Below are 19,761 nucleotides of genomic sequence, written 5' to 3'. Positions count from 1 at the left end.
CCGCCCCGCCGCACGCCGCCCGCATCAGATCCGACTCTCGCCCCGCCCCCGGCCGCTGTTTTCACGCCGCCCGCCGCCCGCCCGCCGTGGATCCGGTCGCGGCCGCAGCGCACGTCGCCGCCTCGTCCGTCCGCCGCAACTCCGCCAGGCCCCGGCCCGCCCGCCGTAGCTCCGACCCGCCCCGTGCGTCGCCGCCCCGTCAGCCCCGCCCCGTCCGCCGCCCCTCAGCTCCGCCCCGCCCGGCTCCGTCCGCCACGGCCCCACAGCTCCGCCCCGCCCGGCTCCGTCCGCCACCGCCCCGCAGCTCCGCCCCGCCCGGCTCCGTCCGCCACCGCCCCGCAGCTCCGCCCCGCCCGGCTCCGTCCGCCACCGCCTCGCAGCTCCGCCCCGCCCGGCTCCGTCCGCCACCGCTCCAGCCGCACGCCACCGCCGCTCCACCGCTCTCACCGCTCTCCAATGGCGCCAAAGAAGACGTTGAAGGGCAAGTCGGGCTTCTTCGGCGTGAGGCAGAAGCCCTTAGGTAACTAGGGAGTGGAATTCTCCGATGCCGGGAGGCGTTGGTGGATCGGCGCGTGCCTACGACGTAGCGGTGTGGCGTGCCGAGAGGCCTCGAGAGCACCTCAACTTCCCAGATATCGAGAATCGGGTGGAAGCGGAGATGCTTGTGCCGCAGGGCATCAAGATGAGGGAGATCACGACGAAGAAGAAGACGACGAAGAAGCCGTCAGTTGTCGTCAATGCCGGCGAGACCGGCGAGGAGGCGATGGCGAGGTTTGCTCGGGAGCATCCGGAGTACGTCCAGGCCGAGCTGGAGCACTACTGGAAGCGTGAGGCGGGGCAGAAGAAGAAGGAGGACAAGGTGGGTCCCTCGCCGGTGATCCCCATCAGGTCCTCTTCCGAGGAGGACTGGGCAGACTTCTCGGAGGAGGAGGAGGAGGGGTGCGACGAACCGGAGAAGGAGGAGTTCTCGGAGCAGTTCCGCAACTCCGAGGATGAGGAGTAGTTTATCTACTAGTTTGAAGTAGTAGTTGAAGTTCATGTATGAAACTATGTTGAATTTGATGTTTGAACTATGTTGAATGGACTAGTACTTTGTCGCTTTAAGAAATTTTACATCTTAATCTTGGACCATCTATTGGAGTTGCTCTTTTGGACCATTTGTTGTAGTTGAGCTTTTTTCGGAGCTCCAAAACACATTTTTTGGCGGTCCAAATTTTACATCTTCGGTTTTGGACCGCCAAATTTTGGACCATCTATTGGAGATGCTCTAAGGGGTGGTATCACCTGATATCTACCCCTGCACGTACACATAGTAAGTTCAGCGAGTCATCAGCGGACCCAGCGGGTGTGCCGGGTGTGTCGTGGCACATACAGAAAGTTGATTTTTTTTATTATACATGTAAAATTATATTTTTTTGCCCGAGATCCAAGTGGCCCACATCATCCTTTCCCCATCTCGCGAGAGAGGCAGAGAGCAAGCAGAGCAGAGGACCTCGCCCTACTCCCTGCTAGGGCTCAGCGTCGCCGCTTCTTGCGCTCGCGCTCGCCGCCGGTCCGCCGCTGCTCGGCGCCTCCCCGCCGTTCGCCGCGACCGCCAATCCTCCCCGACGTTGGTCTCCTCTCTTGCTCCGGCTCCCCCACTCCACCGTTGCCCGACACCCCGGCCATCCGATCCCCCCCCGTTCCGGCGTTGCCTGCCCTCCACTGCCTCTGGTCCTCCCTGCTCCGACGCTGCGTCGCTGCGTCGCTGCCCGCCCAGGGCCGAGCCACTGGTCGTGGCCTCGTGGGTAAGTTGCTTAGTTGGATCTCGTTTGCAGCTTTGTACTTTTGTAGTGTTGTAGTGTTTTCAATGAGAATCTGTGTTGGAAATATGCCCTAGAGGCAATAATAAATTAGTTATTATTATATTTCTTAGTTCATGATAATCGTTTATTATCCATGCTATAATTGTATTGATTGGAAACACAATACTTGTGTGGATACATAGACAAAACACTGTCCCTAGTAAGCCTCTAGTTGACTAGCTCGTTGATCAAAGATGGTCAAGGTTTCCTGGCCATAGGCAAGTGTTGTCACTTGATAACGGGATCACATCATTAGGAGAATCATGTGATGGACTAGACCCAAACTAATAGACGTAGCATGTTGATCGTGTCATTTTGTTGCTACTGTTTTCTGCGTGTCAAGTATTTGTTCCTATGACCATGAGATCATATAACTCACGGACACCGGAGGAATGCTTTGTGTGTATCAAACGTCGCAACGTAACTGGGTGACTATAAAGATGCTCTACAGGTATCTCCGAAGGTGTTCGTTGAGTTAGTATGGATCAAGACTAGGATTTGTCACTCCGTGTGACGGAGAGGTATCTCGGGGCCCACTCGGTAATACAACATCACACACAAGCCTTGCAAGCAATGTGACTTAGTGTAAGTTGCGGGATCTTGTATTACGGAACGAGTAAAGAGACTTGCCGGTAAACGAGATTGAAATAGGTATACGGATACTGACGATCGAATCTCGGGCAAGTAACATACCGAAGGACAAAGGGAATGACATACGGGATTATATGAATCCTTGGCACTGAGGTTCAAATGATAAGATCTTCGTAGAATATGTAGGATCCAATATGGGCATCCAGGTCCTGTTATTGGATATTGACCAAGGAGTCTCTCGGGTCATGTCTACATAGTTCTCGAACCCGCAGGGTCTGCACACTTAAGGTTCGACGTTGTTTTATGCGTATTTGAGTTATATGGTTGGTTACCGAATGTTGTTCGGAGTCCCGGATGAGATCACGGACATCACGAGGGTTTCCGGAATGGTCCGGAAACGAAGATTGATATATAGGATGACCTCATTTGATTACCGGAAGGTTTTCGGAGTTACCGGGAATGTACCGGGAATGACGAATGGGTTCCGGAAGTTCACCGGGGGGGGGGGGGCAACCCACCCCGGGGAAGCCCATAGGCCTTGAGGATGGCACACCAGCCCTTAGTGGGCTGGTGGGACAGCCCAAAAGGGCCCTATGCGCCAAGAAGAGAAAATCAAGAGAAAAGAAAAAAAAAGAGGAGGAGGTGGGAAGGAAGGGAGACTCCCTCCCACCAAACCAAGTCCAACTCGGTTTGGGGGGGGAGTCCTCCCCCCTTGGACTCGGCCGACCCCCTTGGGGCTCCTTGAGCCCCAAGGCAAGGTCCCCTCCCTCCCACCTATATATACGGAGGTATTGGGGCTGATTTGAGACGACTTTTCCACGGCAGCCCGACCACATACCTCCACGGTTTTTCCTCTAGATCGCGTTTCTGCGGAGCTCGGGCGGAGCCTTGCTGAGACAAGGTCATCAGCAACCTCCGGAGCGCCGTCACGCTGCCGGAGAACTCTTCTACCTCTCCGTCTCTCTTGCTGGATCAAGAAGGCCGAGGTCATCGTCGAGCTGTACGTGTGCTGAACGCGGAGGTGCCGTCCGTTCAGTACTAGATCGTGGGACTGATCGCGGGATTGTTTGCGGGACGGATCGAGGGACGTGAGGACGTTCCACTACATCAACCGCGTTCACTAACGCTTCTGTTGTACGATCTACAAGGGTACGTAGATCACTCATCCCCTCTCGTAGATGGACATCACCATGATAGGTCTTCGTGCGCGTAGGAAATTTTTTGTTTCCCATGCGACGTTCCCCAACAGTGGTATCAGAGCTAGGTTCATGCGTAGATGTCTTCTCGAGTAGAACACAAAAGTTTTTGTGGGCGGTGATGTGCGTTTTGCTGCCCTCCTTAGTCTTTTCTTGATTCAGCGGTATTGTTGGATCGAAGCGGCTCGGACCGACATTACTCGTACGCTTACGAGAGACTGGTTTCATCGCTACGAGTAACTCCGTTGCTCAAAGATGACTGGCGGGTGTCAGTTTCTCCAACTTTAGTTGAATCGGATTTGACCGAGGAGGTCCTTGGATGAGGTTAAATAGCAAGTCATATATCTCAGTTGTGGTGTTTGCGTAAGTAAGATGTGATCCTACTAGATACCCATGGTCACCACGTAAAACATGCAACAACAAAATTAGAGGACGTCTAACTTGTTTTTGCAGGGTATGCTTGTGATGTGATATGGCCAACGATGTGATGTGATATATTGGATGTATGAGATGATCATGTTGTAATAGATAAGATCGACTTGCACGTCGATGGTACGGCAACCGGCAGGAGCCATAGGGTTGTCTTTATAACTAACGTTTGTGCTTGCAGATGCGTTTACTATTTTGCTAGGACGTAGCTTTAGTAGTAATAGCATGAGTAGCACGACAACCCCGATGGCGACACGTTGATGGAGATCATGATGATGGAGATCATGGTGTGACGCCGGTGACAAGAAGATCATGCCGGTGCTTTGGTGATGGAGATCATGAAGCACGTGATGATGGCCATATCATGTCACTTATGAATTGCATGTGATGTTAATCCTTTTATGCACCTTATTTTGCTTAGAACGACGGTAGCATTATGAGGTGATCTCTCACTAAAATTTCAAGACAAAATTGTGTTCTCCCCGACTGTGCACCGTTGCTACAGTTCGTCGTTTCGAGACACCACGTGATGATCGGGTGTGATAGACTCAACGTTCACATACAACGGGTGCAAAACAGTTGCGCACGCGGAACACTCGGGTTAAGCTTGACGAGCCTAGCATGTGCAGACATGGCCTCGGAACACATGAGACCGAAAGGTCGAGCATGAATCGTATAGTTGATATGATTAGCATAGAGATGCTTACCACTGAAACTATTCTCGACTCACGTGATGATCGGACTTGAGATAGTGGATTTGGATAATGTACCACTCAAATGACTAGAGAGATGTAATTTTTGAGTGGGAGTTCTTAAGTAATATGATTAATTGAACTAATTGTCATGAACATAGTCTAAATGGTCTTTGCGAATTACGATGTAGCTTGCACTATAGCTCTACTGTTTTTATATGTTCCTAGAGAAAATTTAGTTGAAAGTTGATAGTAGCAAACTTTGCAGACTGAGTCTGTAAAACCGAGGATTGTCCTCGTTGCTGCACAGAAGGCTTATGTCCTTAATGCACCACTCGGTGTGCTGCACCTCGAGCGTCGTCTGTGGATGCTGTGAACATCCGACATACACGTTTCTGATGACTACACGATAGTTCAGAACAAAAATACTTAATGGCTTAGAAGCAAGGCGCCGAAAACGTTGTAAAACGTCACGGAACATAAGTGATGTTCTAAAAGAGATGAAATTGTGATTTCATGCTTGTGCCCTTATTAAGAGGTACGAGACCTCCGACAAGATTCTTTGTCCACAAAGTAAAGGAGAAAGGCTCAATCGTTGAGCATGTGCTCAGATTGTCTGAATACGACAATCGCTTGAATCAAGTGGGAGTTAATCTTCCAGATGAGATAGTGATAGTTCTCCAAAGTCACTGCCACCAAGCTGTGAGAGCTCCGTGATGAACTATAACATATCAAGGATACATACAATGATCCTCGAGCGATTCGCGATGTTTGACACTGCGAAAGTAGAAATCAAGAAGGAGCATCAATAGTTGATGGTTTGTAAAACCACTAAGTTTCAAGAAAGGCAAGGGCTAGAAGGGATACTTCGTGAAACGGCAAAACAGTTGCTGCACTAATGAAGAGACCCAAGATTAAACCCAAACCCGAGACTAAGTGCTTCTGTAATGAGGGGAACAGTCACTGAGGCGGAGCAACTTTACATACTTGGTAGATAAGAAGGCTGGCAAAAGTCGAAAGAAGTGTATTTGATATACATGATGTTGATGTGTACTTTACTAGTGCTCCTAGTAGCATGAGGGTATTGGATACCGGTTCGGTTGCTAAGTGATTAGTAACACGAAATGTAAGCTACGGAATAAACGGAGACTAGCTAAAGGCGAGGTGACGATACGTGTTGGAAGTGTTTCCAAGGTTGATATGATCAAACGTCGCACGCTCCCTCTACCATCGGGATTGGTGTTAAACCTAAATAATTGTTATTTGGTGCTTGCGTTAAGCATGAACATGATTGGATCGTGTTTATTGCAATACGGTTATTCATTTAAAGAGAATAATGGTTACTCTATTTTCTTGAATAATCACCTTCAATGGTTTATTGAATCTCGATCGTAGTGTTACACATGTTCATGATATTGGTGCCAAAAGATACGAGTTGATGATGATAGTACCACTTACTTGTGGCACTGCCGCTTGAGTCATGTTATTATAAATTGCATGAAGAGGCTCCATGCTAATGGATCTTTGTACTCACCTGATTTCGAATCACTAGTGACATGCAAATCATACCACATGATCAAGGCCTTGTTTTTATTGAGATGAAATAAGATAGTAACTTGTTGGAAGTGATACATTTTGATGTATGCAGTCCAATGGGTGCTGAGGCACGCAGTGGATATCATTATGTTCTTACTTCACTGACGATTTGAGTAGATACAGGAGTATTTACTTAATGAATCACAAGTCTGAAATGTTGAAAAGTTCAATTCCGTTTCAGAGTGAAGTTCGTCGTAACAAGAGGATAAACTGTCTACGATATGATCATGGAAATGAATATCTGAGTTACGAGTTTTGGTACACAGTTAAGACAATGTGGAAATTGTTTCGCAGTTCATGCCACCTGGAACATCATAGTGTGATGATGTGTCTGAACGTCATAGCCACGCACTATTTGGTATGGTGCATACTATGATGTCTCTTATCGAATTACCACTATCGTTTATGGGTTATGCATTAGAGACAACCGCACTCACTTTAAATAGGGCACCGCGTATTTCCGTTGAGATGACACAGTATAGACTGAGGTTTAGAGAAATCTAAACTGTCGTTTCTTGAAAGTTTGGGGTTTCGACACTTATGTGAAAAAGTTTCAGTCTGATAAGCTCGAACCCAAAGCGGGTAAATGCATCTTCATAGGATATCCAAAACAGTTGGGTACATCTCCTATCTCAGATCCGAAAGCAAAGTACTTGTTTCTTGAAACGGATCCTTTCTCGAGGAAAGGTTTCTCTCGAAAGAATTGAGTGGGAGGGTAGTAGAACTTGATGAGGTTATTGAACCATCACTTCAACCAGTGTGTAGCAGGGCGCAGGAAGTTGTTCATGTGGCGCCTACACCAATTGAAGTGGAAGTTGATGATGATGATCATTAAGCTTCGAATCAAGTTACTACAAACCTCGTAGGTCGACAAGGTCGCATACTGCTGTAGAGTAGTATGGTAACCCTGTCTTGGAGGTCATGTTGTTGAGCAACATTGAACCTACGAGTTATGGAGAAAGCGATGGTGGGCCCAGATTCCGACAAATGGCTGGAAGCCATGAAATCCGAGAGAGGATCCATGTGTGAAAACAAAGTGTAGACTTTGGTAGAACTACTTGATGGTCATAGGACTATTGAGTAAAAATGGATCTTTAAAAGAAGACAGACGATGATGGTGAAAGTCACTATTAAGAAAAGCTCGACTTGTCGCAAAGATGTTGTCGACAAGATCAAACAGTTGACTATGATGAGACTTTCTCACTCGTAGCGATGCTTAAGGTCTGTTAGAATTATGTTAGTTGTTGATGCATTATTTATGAAATATTGCATGTAGGATGTCAAAACATTATTTCTTCGACGGTTTCCTTGAGCAAACATTGTATGTGATACAACCAGAAGGTTTTGTCGATCCTAAAGATACTAGCAAGTGTGCAAGCTCCAGTGATCCTTCAATGGACTGGTGCAAGCATCTCGGAGTTGGAATATACACTTTGATGAGATGATCAAAGATTTTGGGTTTGTACAAGGTTTAAGAGAAACTTGTATTTCCAAAGAAGTAAGTGGGAGCACTATAGAATTTCTGATAAGTATATGTGGTTGACATATTGTGGATCAGAAGTAATGTAGAATTTCTGTAAAGCATACAAGGTTGTTTGAAAGGAGTTTTTCAAAGGAATACCTAGATTGCGCTACTTGAACATTGAGCATCAAAGATCTATGGAGATAGATCGATAGCGCTTAATAGAAGTTTCAACAAGATGCATGCCTTGACAAGTTTTTGAAGGAGTTCAAAATAGATCAGTAAAGAAGGAGTTCTTGGTTGCGTTGTAAGGTGTGAATTTGAGTAAGACTCAAAACCCGACCACGGCAGAATAAAGAGAATAGACGAAGGTTGTCTTCTATGCCTTAGCCGTAGAATCTAAAGTATGCCATGCTGTGTACCGCACCTGATGTGTGCCTTGACTCAAAGTCTGTTGAGAGGTACAGAGAGTGATCCATGATTGAATCACTAGCAGCGGTCAAAATTTATCCTTAGTAACAAATGGACTAAGGAATTTTTCTCGATTATGGAGGTGGTCAAAGAGTTCGTCGTAAAGGGTTACGTCGATGCAAGCTTTGAAACTAATCCGAATAACTATGAGTAGTGAAACGGATTCGTATAGTAGAGTAGATATTTGGAGCATTTCCGAATAGCACGTAGTAGCAGCATCTATAAGATGATATAAAGATTTGTAAAGAACGCACGGATCTGAAAGTTTCAGAACCGTTGACTAAAACCTCTCTCACAAGCAAGACGTGATCAGACCCCATAACTATATGGGTGTTGGATTCATTGGAATCACATGGTGATGTGAACTAGATTATTGACTCTAGTGCAAGTGGGAGACTATTGGAAATATGCCCTAGAGGCAATAATAAATTAGTTATTATTATATTTCTTAGTTCATGATAATCGTTTATTATCCATGCTATAATTGTATTGATTGGAAACACAATACTTATGTGGATACATAGACAAAACACTGTCCCTAGTAAGCCTCTAGTTGACTAGCTCGTTGACCAAAGATGGTCAAGGTTTCCTGGCCATAGGCAAGTGTTGTCACTTGATAACGGGATCACATCATTAGGAGAATCATGTGATGGACTAGACCCAAACTAATAGACGTAGCATGTTGATCGTGTCATTTTGTTGCTACTGTTTTCTGCGTGTCAAGTATTTGTTCCTATGACCATGAGATCATATAACTCACGGACACCGGAGGAATGCTTTGTGTGTATCAAACGTTGCAACGTAACTGGATGACTATAAAGATGCTCTACAGGTATCTCCGAAGGTGTTCGTTGAGTTAGTATGGATCAAGACTGGGATTTGTCACTCCGTGTGACGGAGAGGTATCTCGGGGCCCACTCGGTAATACAACATCACACACAAGCCTTGCAAGCAATGTGACTTAGTGTAAGTTGCGGGATCTTGTATTACGGAACGAGTAAAGAGACTTGCCGGTAAACGAGATTGAAATAGGTATACGGATACTGACGATCGAATCTCGGGCAAGTAACATACCGAAGGACAAAGGGAATGACATACGGGATTATATGAATCCTTGGCACTGAGGTTCAAACGATAAAATCTTCGTAGAATATGTAGGATCCAATATGGGCATCCAGGTCCCGCTATTGGATATTGACCGAGGAGTCTCTCGGGTCATGTCTACATAGTTCTCGAACCCGCAGGGTCTGCACACTTAAGGTTTGACGTTGTTTTATGCGTATTTGAGTTATATGGTTGGTTACCGAATGTTGATCGGAGTCCCGGATGAGATCACGAACGTCACGAGGGTTTCCGGAATGGTCCGGAAACGAAGATTGATATATAGGATGACCTCATTTGATTACCGGAAGGTTTTCGGAGTTACCGGGAATGTACCGGGAATGACGAATGGGTTCCGGAAGTTCACCGGGGGCGGGCAACCCACCCCGGGGAAGCCCATAGGCCTTGAGGGTGGCACACCAGACCATTGGGCTGGTGGGACAGCCCAAAAGGGCTCTATGCGCCAAGAAGAGAAAATCAAGAGAAAAGAAAAAAAAGAGGAGGAGGTGGGAAGGAAGGGGGACTCCCTCCCACCAAACCAAGTCCAACTCGGTTTGGGGGGGGGAGTCCTCCCCCCTTGGACTCGGCCGACCCCCTTGGGGCTCCTTGAGCCCCAAGGCAAGGTCCCCTCCCTCCCACCTATATATACGGAGGTATTGGGGCTGATTTGAGACGACTTTTCCACGGCAGCCCGACCACATACCTCCACGGTTTTTCCTCTAGATCGCGTTTCTGCGGAGCTCGGGCGGAGCCCTGCTGAGACAAGGTCATCACCAACCTCCGGAGCGCCGTCACGCTGCCGGAGAACTCTTCTACCTCTCCGTCTCTCTTGCTGGATCAAGAAGGCCGAGATCATCGTCGAGCTGTACGTGTGCTGAACGCGGAGGTGCCGTCCGTTCGGTACTAGATCGTGGGACTGATCGCGAGATTGTTCGCGGGGCGGATCGAGGGACGTGAGGACGTTCCACTACATCAACCGCGTTCACTAACGCTTCTGCTGTACGATCTACAAGGGTACGTAGATCACTCATCCCCTCTCGTAGATGGACATCACCATGATAGGTCTTCGTGCGCGTAGGAAATTTTTTGTTTCCCATGCGACGTTCCCCAACAACCTGCTGTCATTATGTTTTAATTGTAGTAGAACTGAAGATGAAGAGGAATGGTGAGATTAAGTCATTTTTTCAGAATTATGAGGCAAAAACAAGAAAGGTTGCAGCCCAAGAGCAACATGAACCTGATATTGATCCACATCCACTCCATTCGGATTTAGAGATTGACATTGATATTGATTCACCTCGAGTCCATTCCGATCCATAGATTGACATTGATATTGATGATGAAGCGCCACAACAACCATCACCCCAACATCCAAATGCAAGATCATATAATATTCAAAAGTTTCCAACTTATCCAGGGGAAAGGATTCCTATTTCAGAGTATGATGTTGGTGATCAAGATGAAGTACGGAGACGGTACACTGCAAAGAATGCTTATGAGCATCATGGAAGATCACGTCGTTATTATCAAGTACAAACAAACGATGATCGTTATAGAAGAGAAGTATATCTTGCTGTCATTGACCAAACCATTCAAGAGCTTAACAACCGGTTTAATGAGGTTAATACGGAGTTGCTTATTTGCATGTCGGCTTTGAATCCCCTCAATTCATTTGCTTCTTATGATGCATTCAAGGTAATGAAACTTGTTGAATTGTATCCCATGGACATATCAAGCACGAATTTGATAAGGCTAGAATTTCAATTTGTTACTTTTATTTATGATACGAGACAAGATGATAGGTTTAGAAATGAAAGTAATATTGGTGAGCTCTCTATTTTGCTTGTTGTAACAAAGAAGCATGTTCTTTATGTTTTGATCTACTTACTCATCAAATTGATATTGATTTTACCGACGACAACGGCTAGTGTTGAAAGGGTATTTTCTGCAATGAATCTAGTGAAAAATAGCTTGAGGGCTAGTATGGGTGATGATCGCTTGAATATATATAATTGCTTGTTGACATTTATTAAGCGAGATGTGTTCATAAAAGTAAGTGAAGATGAAATAATTGATACTTTCATGACAATGCAACGACGTAGAGTTATCTAGTGTTGTAATTTTTTACTTATGTTTTTTTCATGCAAGCCTTTTGTATTGTAACCGAGCATATTTGGGATATATTTTATAAATTAAATGGTTGTGAGATTTAAATTGAGCTACTTATGTCATTCTTTTGTCATATTTTGTTACACTCGGATTAGGTAAAAAAAGTATTTAAAGTGTACACACCCTTCATTTTGTTCCTGGTTCAGCCAATGCAGCTAGCGCGTGCGCAAGTTACACACCTTCACGTGCGTACGTTGTTTTCGCTTGGGCTGCATTGTTTTGCTTGGTCGTCTTCCACGCCAAGCATGGATCGACCTGCACCTATTTTATGCAGCCGTGTTTCCATGGTCTTGTCTTGCTTCAATCCATTTCGTTGGAGACTGAGAAGAGTCTGTCGAGCGACTACAGTGCACTTGAAGATAAGGGAAGCGTCGACCCATGAGTTGTTCACAATGGACGTTTGCGCTTGGGTCACGCTGGCTGCCACAGGCAGGAGTGCCTACCTTTCTCTGCAACAGTATCAGGGCTAAGAGAATCTTCTACCGCAGCGTAAAAAATCCACATTCAATAATTTTTTTAACGCGTAACTGTAGCATTTTTGAAACACGCCGAAGCATCTTCAACAGACGAGCGTTAGTGCAGCGTCCGATTCAGTGATCCCAACTGCAGCAGCTCAGAGTTTGCTGTGCGCGCAAGCCAACGCACCAAATATGTTGCACGCGATAGCATTTTTGAGCACGTGTTCAAAAAAATATTGACACATACATTGTTTTACATCATTTTTTAGAGCTGTTCAGTGCCTAAAAAACAATTTTTTTTAATGCGCCAGTTTTTGGACGCCTGTTGTTGGAGGTGCTAGTCATTCGACGCAGGGCGAGTGTCGACGTCGGGGGCAAAGGCAAGGCAAGGCAAGGCAAGGCACGGACGTCTCGGTATTGGGAAAAAATGCAGAGGCACCAGGCGCAGGCGCAGCAGAAGCCTTGGGCTTCCCGTCAGTCCGTCCGACGGGTCGTTTGTCGCACAAGGATCCAAATAACGCCTGGGCCCCGGCTCGCGGGCTCGGCTTTGCACGGCCACGCGCACTCGAGTGGCCCCAGCCCGGCCCCGATCCAGCCGACGACCAGTGCTTCTTCCTATTCGGTCGGCTCGTCGTGCTTCATGTAGCCATGTGCCTGACGGCACTGGCCCACGGTTTTCTTCTGTGCGCTACGTGCTGGCCTCGCGTCGCATGGCACGGATCGATCGATCGCACCACCTTCATCTGCATGCATGTGCCGGCGACAGATGTGCCGTGGCGGTCAATGATGGGGTCATGAGTTTTAAGGCTGGGCCCATGGGCCTCTGGCCTCCTCACGCTTTTGCACCGCCTGCCTGCCTACTCCGTCCGTCGCATGTCATCCATGTCGCCGGCCAAAAACATTCCAGCCCCTTGCGTCCCCTTTTCCTGTAAAGAGCGAACGTAGGCAGGGTCGTCTTTTCGTGAGAATACATGCACCAAAGTTGCATGAAGAACCGCCACCAGAGCCCGCACGCCAAGCCGCAAAGGCAAAGGCTTTCTCCTCCTCTTGCAAAGACGGATAGACAACCGCTTTCTTTTTCTCATTCTACACCAAATTCGCGTGCGTGCATGCTCCTCCCAGTGCAAAAGCTTGACGTTTACTACCAAGTTAGTTAAGTACGTACTTTGATTTGATGCTACTGCTAGCTACGAGTAGTATTGTTCAGCTTTTATTTCTAGCGCCAAAGTGTAGTACTACAAATATACTACTATCTGAATGAATGATGCCCATTGCCTAGGTAACCTGTAGCTGAGCAGTAGCCTGCAAGTGGTGTCTGCTGAGACCGTGCCCGCCTGCTTCGGCAACATGCACTGCATCACATCACGAGCGCCACCAGTAACATGCACCACATTTCCTCCTACCACCACAACATTAAAAAATAGAATCTCCATTTCATTTCGCTCCTTGCCTCTCGTGCCCGTCATTCCTCGTCTCATTCCCTCGACTCCACGACGGACCCCCATCCATCACACACATTGTCCCAAGCCTTAACCACTTCCCACTAACCACCGAGTATCGAGAGCACAAGACAAGGGAAGGGAAGAGGGTCCGTCAACCCAACGTGAATTCCGACCCGACACGCCCCCCCTCTTTCTTTCTACCAACCCATCGCCCAACTGAGATCTCGATCGAGTAGTAGAAATCAATGGTTCTGGTTTTGGATCTTCGTATCTTGGCTTGGCGTGCCGCTCATGGCCGCCCGTATCTTTCCACGATAGCCGCTCCCGCTATGCCAAAACCAAAGGGACGTAGCCTTCGCTTAAAGAAACAGTGGCCACGCAGATCGTAGTCCTAGTCGTAGTCGTAGACGATCGATTGATTCCTCCTCCTCCTTCCCCTGCCACTCTGCCTGTCTGCCAGCCACCCTTCCTCTCGGTGACGACCATTCTCATCTCTCGGCCACTCCAGGTCACGGGTGACAGGCCATGAGCTTGCGGGGCGACCCGGCGGAGGCGGCTGCCGGGGATGAGACGGCAGAGGAGCTGCTGGCGCGCGTGAGGGGGATGGTGCCGGCGGCGGTGGGCGCGGCGACGGCCGCCGAGGGGTTCCCCGGCCGGTGGAAGGCGATCGCGGCCAAGCTGGGCGCGCTCCCCGCGCGCCTGTCCGACCTGTCCAGCCACCCCTGCTTCGCCCGGAACGCGCTCTGCCGCGAGCTGCTGCACTCCGTGGCCGCCACGCTCGCCGACGCGGCCGGGCTCGCCGCGCGGTGCCGCGGCCCGCCCAGGGACGGGAAGCTGCAGACGCAGAGCGCCATCGACGCGCTCGGCGCCAGGCTCGACGTCAACCTCCGGGACTGCGCGTTGCTCGTCCGGACCGGCGTGCTGTCCGACTCCGACGCATCGGCCGCCCCTGCCACGACGGCTGCGGCTCCGGCGGACGTGCGGGAGCTGCTCGCGCGGCTGCAGATCGGGCACGCAGACGCCAAGAGCCGGGCGGTGGACGGGCTGCTCGACGCGCTCAACCGGGACGAGAAGAGCGTCGTGTCGCTGCTCGGCCGCGCCAACGTGTCCGCGCTGGTGCAGCTGCTCACGGCGCCGGCGCCCAAGGCGCGGGAGAAGGCCGCCATGGTCATATGCCGGCTCGCGGAGTCCGGAGGTGGCGCCTGCGAGGGGCTGCTCGTGTCGGAGGGCGCGCTGCCGCCGCTCATCCGGCTGGCCGAGTCCGGCAGCAGCCTCGTCGGCCGCGAGAAGGCCGTCCTCACGCTGCAGCGCCTCTCCGCGTCCCCCGACGTCGCGCGCGCCATCGCCGGGCACGGCGGCGTGCGCCCGCTCATCGAGATCTGCCAGACGGGGGACTCCGTGTCCCAGTCCGCGGCGGCCGGCGCGCTCAAGAACCTCTCCGCGTCGCCCGAAGCGCGGCAAGCGCTGGCCGACGAAGGGATCGTCCGCGTCATGGTCAGCCTGCTGGACTGCGGCACCGTGCTCGGGTCCAAGGAGCACGCCGCCGACTGCCTGCAGAACCTCACGTCGGGCGGCGACAGCTTCCGGCGCGCCGTCGCGCACGACGGCGGGCTGCGCAGCCTGCTGCTCTACCTCGACGCGCCGTCGCCGCAGGAGTCCGCGGTGCGCGCGCTCGGGAACATGGTGGACGCCATCTCGTCCGACACCATCGTGTCGCTCGGCGTGCTCCCGCGGCTGGCGCACGCGCTCAGGGTCGGCTCAGCCGGCGCGCAGCAGGCGGCAGCCGCGGCGATCTGCAGGATCTCCGGCAGCGGCAGCAAGGAGATGAAGCGGCTGGTGGGCGAGCACGGCTGCATCCCGCTGCTGGTGCGGATGCTGGAGGCGAAGTCGGGCGGCGCGCGCGAGGTGGCGGCGCAGGCGGTGGCGAGCCTGGCGGCGGGGCACCCGGGCAACGCGCGCGAGGTCCGGAGGGACGAGAGGAGCGTGCCGAGCCTGGTGCAGCTGCTGGAGCCGAGCCCGGCGAACACGGCGAAGAAGTACGCCATCGCGTGCCTGGTGTCGCTGTCGCCGGCGAAGCGGTGCAAGAAGCTGATGATCTCGCACGGCGCCATCGGGTACCTGAAGAAGCTGTCGGACATGGAGGTCGCCGGCGCCCGGGACCTGCTGGAGCGGCTGGAGGACCGCGGCAAGCTCCGGAGCATCTTCGGCAGTAAAAAAGAGTAATTAAGTTGACACCGAGCCGAACATACGATTAGTAGTACGTGCCAAGCTCTCTCGTTTTGCTGTATAGAAATCGCTATGTTGGGTGAATATATATTCGTTGTAAGATATGTTTCGTCATGCTGGGCAGTTCGTGAGCTTCTATCTAACCTCGTACACACTTTACATTACACTGCTATTTATCTTTCTGGAAGTTAATAAATGAATAAAGATGGTATATATTCGTCGCCACTTTACAGTGCTATTTTGGCTACCTCTAGAAAAACAGTGTTATTTTGGCGCCTGAGGAAGAGTAGGGAAAAATAGGCCACTCTTTATGCTTTGAAAGAAAAGAAAGAGAAAAAAAGAGAATCTACTATCTAGAATATTTGTTATGTGTGCCACACACTACTTGTACTTTCGTTGTCACTCGGTTGTCCTGTGAGATTGTGCTGTAGCATATTTGCCAACCAAACAACGCTTCGGGAAGAAAATGACACGCACATTGGATGGTTCTCTGTACTACACTTGCGCTGTTGTTCGGTTCTCAAGCCTGTACTGAGCATCAAATATTCAGAAGGAAACGCAGTACGTACTAGCAACCTTGGCTCGTCTTGACGTGAACTCCGTAGTTCATTTTGTACTGAACCCAGCTCCCATTTTCACGTGTAACTCGTGCTACTTAATCCATCGACCAATGTCACGGCACTTGCAACATTTTTTTTTGTCTTTAGGGCAACTGCAGCGCGGATCATCAGCTTGCTTGCAAATGTTTGGACCGATATCAAACTGAGAGCAGGTTTGAAATTTCCCAAGCCGATATCAAACTGAGAGCAGGTTTGCAAGCTTGGGGACGTCTATTGTCGTGGGTATAAGCCTGACAGTAGATGTGTAGGGTACGAATGAGACGGACAGAGTCCTAGCTACGGCGAGGTTGTATGAGTTCAGACCCCTCTGCGGTGGAGGTAACAGCCATACGTCTCAGTGCTCTCGGAGCTTGTTACCGAGTGTGATATGGAGTACAAAGATTTGCTAACCCTTTACCAGTGGGGGAGGGCGGCTTATATAGAGTGCGCTGCCCTCCACAACGGTTCTGACTCAGGGATGGAGTAGTGGCGATTGAATGCGTACGTTACAGGTAACGTATGCTCTAAATGCTAATAAATGCATCCGGAAACGTACGGTAGTTTCCCTCCGGAGAGGTTATGACGTACCGAGTGTATCCAGTCGGTGAGCCTGGTGTCCTCCGAATGCTAGTTACCGACTGGATGATTCAGGACCTGTTACCGACTGAATGACGGGAATACCTTCACTCAGTCGGGGCAGACTTAAGGTCCTGTCCCTTGCGTGGGGTAGTCTTTGGGTAGGACATGTACGGCAGGCCTATGACCCTACCCTAGGACTATGACCCCATCATTAGTCCCCGAATGGATTGGGGCTGAAACGTAGAAGTTTGAGGTTCCGATCCGACTGAACTAGGTTCGGCTTGGGCGTTGCTTGTCTCTATCCATTTCATCTTTCTCGACCAACGCTCCAAGTGGAAATGCTTGCGAAACAGACTGTCGGGAACCGAGTGCTTCCACGACATCTTTTGACGCGACCGGTCAACTGACAACGACGGATTTTCCGGGATCTCAAATTTCGGGTTCCGCGCGCTCAGCGGGGACGACGTCAGCGCGCTCGAGTAGCGCCTGACTCCTCGATCCTCGCGCCTTCAACTCCTCCACTGATATCGCCGCGACTGGTTGGGCAGATAAGATTTCGGGCCCGCTCGCCAGCGACCCAGTCGGTGCTCTATTTAACTCTGGGCGACGAGACCCCTCGATTACGCTCGCCGAATCTTTCGCTCCGCCCGCTCCGTCTTCCTCGCCACCTCCTGCGCTCATACGCTCCTTCCTTCTCCTCCTTCTCGAGAACTCGCCGTCGCCGCCATGACCAAAGGTCAGACCAGCAAGATGGAGGTGAGGAAGAAGAAGAACAAGGCGGCGACTGCTCAGAGGCGGCAGCGGCCGTTGCCGGCGGGGTGGATCCAGGGAGACTTTCTCCCCTCCACGGTGGCGGAGGGGGACCTGCTGGAGCTGGTGGAGCACGGCATGCTCGTGCATAAGTCCTGGAGGCTGCCGGCGGACGACGAGGTCGAGCCAGCGCCACGGGAGGGGGAGCGGGTCTTGCTCCTCAGCCATGTTCACAAAGGTTTTTCTCTGCCCCCGCATCCCTTCTTCAAAGGCATCATGAACCACTTTGGTGCTCAACTCCATCACTTCCCTCCGAATGCCATCGCCCACCTTTCTGCCTTCATTGTTTTGTGCGAGTGTTTTATCGGTTGCCCCCCCCATTGGGGTTTATTCAAACATATCTTCTCCGCCCGCTCTCAAACCGTCAAACGCCTTAGTCAGTCGGACGACAAGACGCATCTCCTCCAGCTCTGTGGGGGTTTAGGGTTTCAGAAGAAGAGTCGGAGCAGCTATCCTGCCCTCCAGTTGAGCGAGTCGGTTAGGAACTGGCAGTCGACGTGGTTTTACTGCGAGGACGTAGCCTGTCCGAATGCGTCGACTGGGCTGCCTCCGTTTAGTCTTGACCGGCCTGCCCCACCTAAGCAGCTCGCGCTCTCGAAAGCCGAGAAGAACGACATCCAGCCTTTGGTCGAGGCACTTGTGGATGTTGTCAGGAAGGGGGTCACCGGCATAGACCTGCTGGAAGTCTTCTTGGGTCGGCGGATCCAGCCGCTGCAGGCTCGCGATCACGCTATGTGGCACTACACAGGGCCCGAGGATTCCACTCGGACCAACGTGGTGGGCGTACCCGAGGAGAGGGTGACCTCGTGGGTGCTCCAAATCACGGGCCCTTGTGAGAACCCCAAAGGAGCTCGCCGAGTGACGCCTTTCAGCGCGGATCATCCTCCACCGAATCAGGTGAGTGACATGAGCCGAGTGCATTGAACTGTATCAATTCCTATCTTTTATTTATATCTCCGTGTGATGTCTGATGTTTCCGACTGAACTTCATGCAGGTGTGGACCAACTGGTTCTCACCCGTCTCGAACGGGAATCCGGAGGAGGAGGAGGAAGGAGGCAGCCAGGAGGGGAGCGTGGAGAGCGCCGAATACGTCTCCGACAGCGGGGAGTCGGAGGAGGAGGACAGCGAGGAAGAGGAAGAGGATGAAGAGCCAGACTCGCCACCTCCGCGGCCAGAGCATCGGAGTAAGCGTCGGCATGAGCCCGCCGTCCCTTCAGCTCCTCCTGCGTCGTCGAGTGCTCCGCCTGCCGCCCCGGTGGTACTGAGTGTTCGAGGCACCAAGAGGGCCAGGGACGCAGCCGCTGAGCCCGCATGCCAGTCCTCCAGGGCGCCCAAGCCGAGTGGGCCCAAACCTCGGAAGGTTCTACCGCGGATGAAGATGGCCATCCCCGTCACCTCTACGTAAGTGAATCTAACTTTCGTCTCTTTCTGTTGACCGAGTGAACTCCTGCTTTATAAGTCGAATGGACTTCACTCGACAGGGTTGCCACTTCTGCAACCTCTCCGGCCCGCCAAGGGGACGACCCCATGGACACGGACAACGTCGTTTCGTCCCAGCCAGGTATGTTGTAGGAAAGTTGGGTATTTTATTCCTGCGGACTGCGCCATTCTTTCTTTTTCTGAGACGTCATGTTATGCGGCTTGTCACTGTCAGGGGCGATTCATCTGGACGAGGATGACCAGGGGAGAGCCGACCCCGCTCTGGAGCCCGTCCTGGAGCCAGTTCCTGAGGCCGCTCCTCCTGCTGCTGCCCTCGTCGCCGACGCTCCATCGACCGAAGTGCCACCACCGACTGAACCGGTGCCAGTGAGGGAGGAACCGGCTGGGGTGAACCTTGGGATGCCCCAGGAACTTCCCACGATTCCCGGTTCGTCGAATGCTGAATTCAGCATCCGGCGTGTCCCAGAGGAGCAGGTGGGAGCGGCCAAGGGGGCCATGGTGCAGGCGGAGCTCATGGCTGGAGAAGCCAAGAGGGCTTATGACTCCGTCGCGGCCTTGTACCAGTGGAGCTTGGAGCTGCGCGATGACATCCAAGTAAGTAGTCTAGTAAGTATTTACTTTTTCTCCTGTAACCCACTGGGTGGTATTGTTTTGG

At 51.1% G+C, this 19,761-nt stretch overlaps 2 protein-coding genes across 2 annotated transcripts; both read left to right on the top strand.

The window, feature by feature from the left end:
• Positions 1–544: 544 nt before the first annotated feature.
• LOC123450884 lies at positions 545–11,303 on the top strand. The gene is made up of 3 exons (XM_045127933.1): positions 545–999; positions 1,432–1,787; positions 10,527–11,303. The coding sequence occupies exons 1-3, from the start codon at positions 545–547 to the stop codon at positions 10,700–10,702; spliced, it is 987 nt and encodes a 328-aa protein (XP_044983868.1). The 3' UTR covers positions 10,703–11,303.
• Positions 11,304–12,428: 1,125 nt separating this feature from the next.
• LOC123449916 (vacuolar protein 8-like) lies at positions 12,429–15,902 on the top strand. The gene has a single exon (XM_045127283.1). It carries the CDS (start codon positions 13,977–13,979, stop codon positions 15,672–15,674), a length of 1,698 nt encoding a protein of 565 aa, XP_044983218.1. The 5' UTR covers positions 12,429–13,976; the 3' UTR covers positions 15,675–15,902.
• The last annotated feature ends 3,859 nt before the right edge of the window (positions 15,903–19,761 follow it).

The sequence above is a fragment of the Hordeum vulgare genome, chromosome 4H (genome assembly GCF_904849725.1).
Source record: "Hordeum vulgare subsp. vulgare chromosome 4H, MorexV3_pseudomolecules_assembly, whole genome shotgun sequence".
NCBI classification, from domain to species: Eukaryota; Viridiplantae; Streptophyta; class Magnoliopsida; order Poales; family Poaceae; genus Hordeum; species Hordeum vulgare.
This window is presented reverse-complemented; position numbering and strand designations above follow the sequence as displayed.

Excerpts from the sequence above, each read along its gene's own strand:
- LOC123450884 (XM_045127933.1), top strand. The coding sequence starts at position 545 with ATGCCGGGAGGCGTTGGTGGATCGGCGCGTGCCTACGACGTAGCGGTG. Across the intron at positions 1,000-1,431 it reads CGCAACTCCGAGGATGAGGA|TGGCCCACATCATCCTTTCC; the intron begins GTAGTTTATCTA and ends CCGAGATCCAAG. Across the intron at positions 1,788-10,526 it reads CACTGGTCGTGGCCTCGTGG|AACTGAAGATGAAGAGGAAT; the intron begins GTAAGTTGCTTA and ends TAATTGTAGTAG.
- LOC123449916 (XM_045127283.1), top strand. The coding sequence starts at position 13,977 with ATGAGCTTGCGGGGCGACCCGGCGGAGGCGGCTGCCGGGGATGAGACG.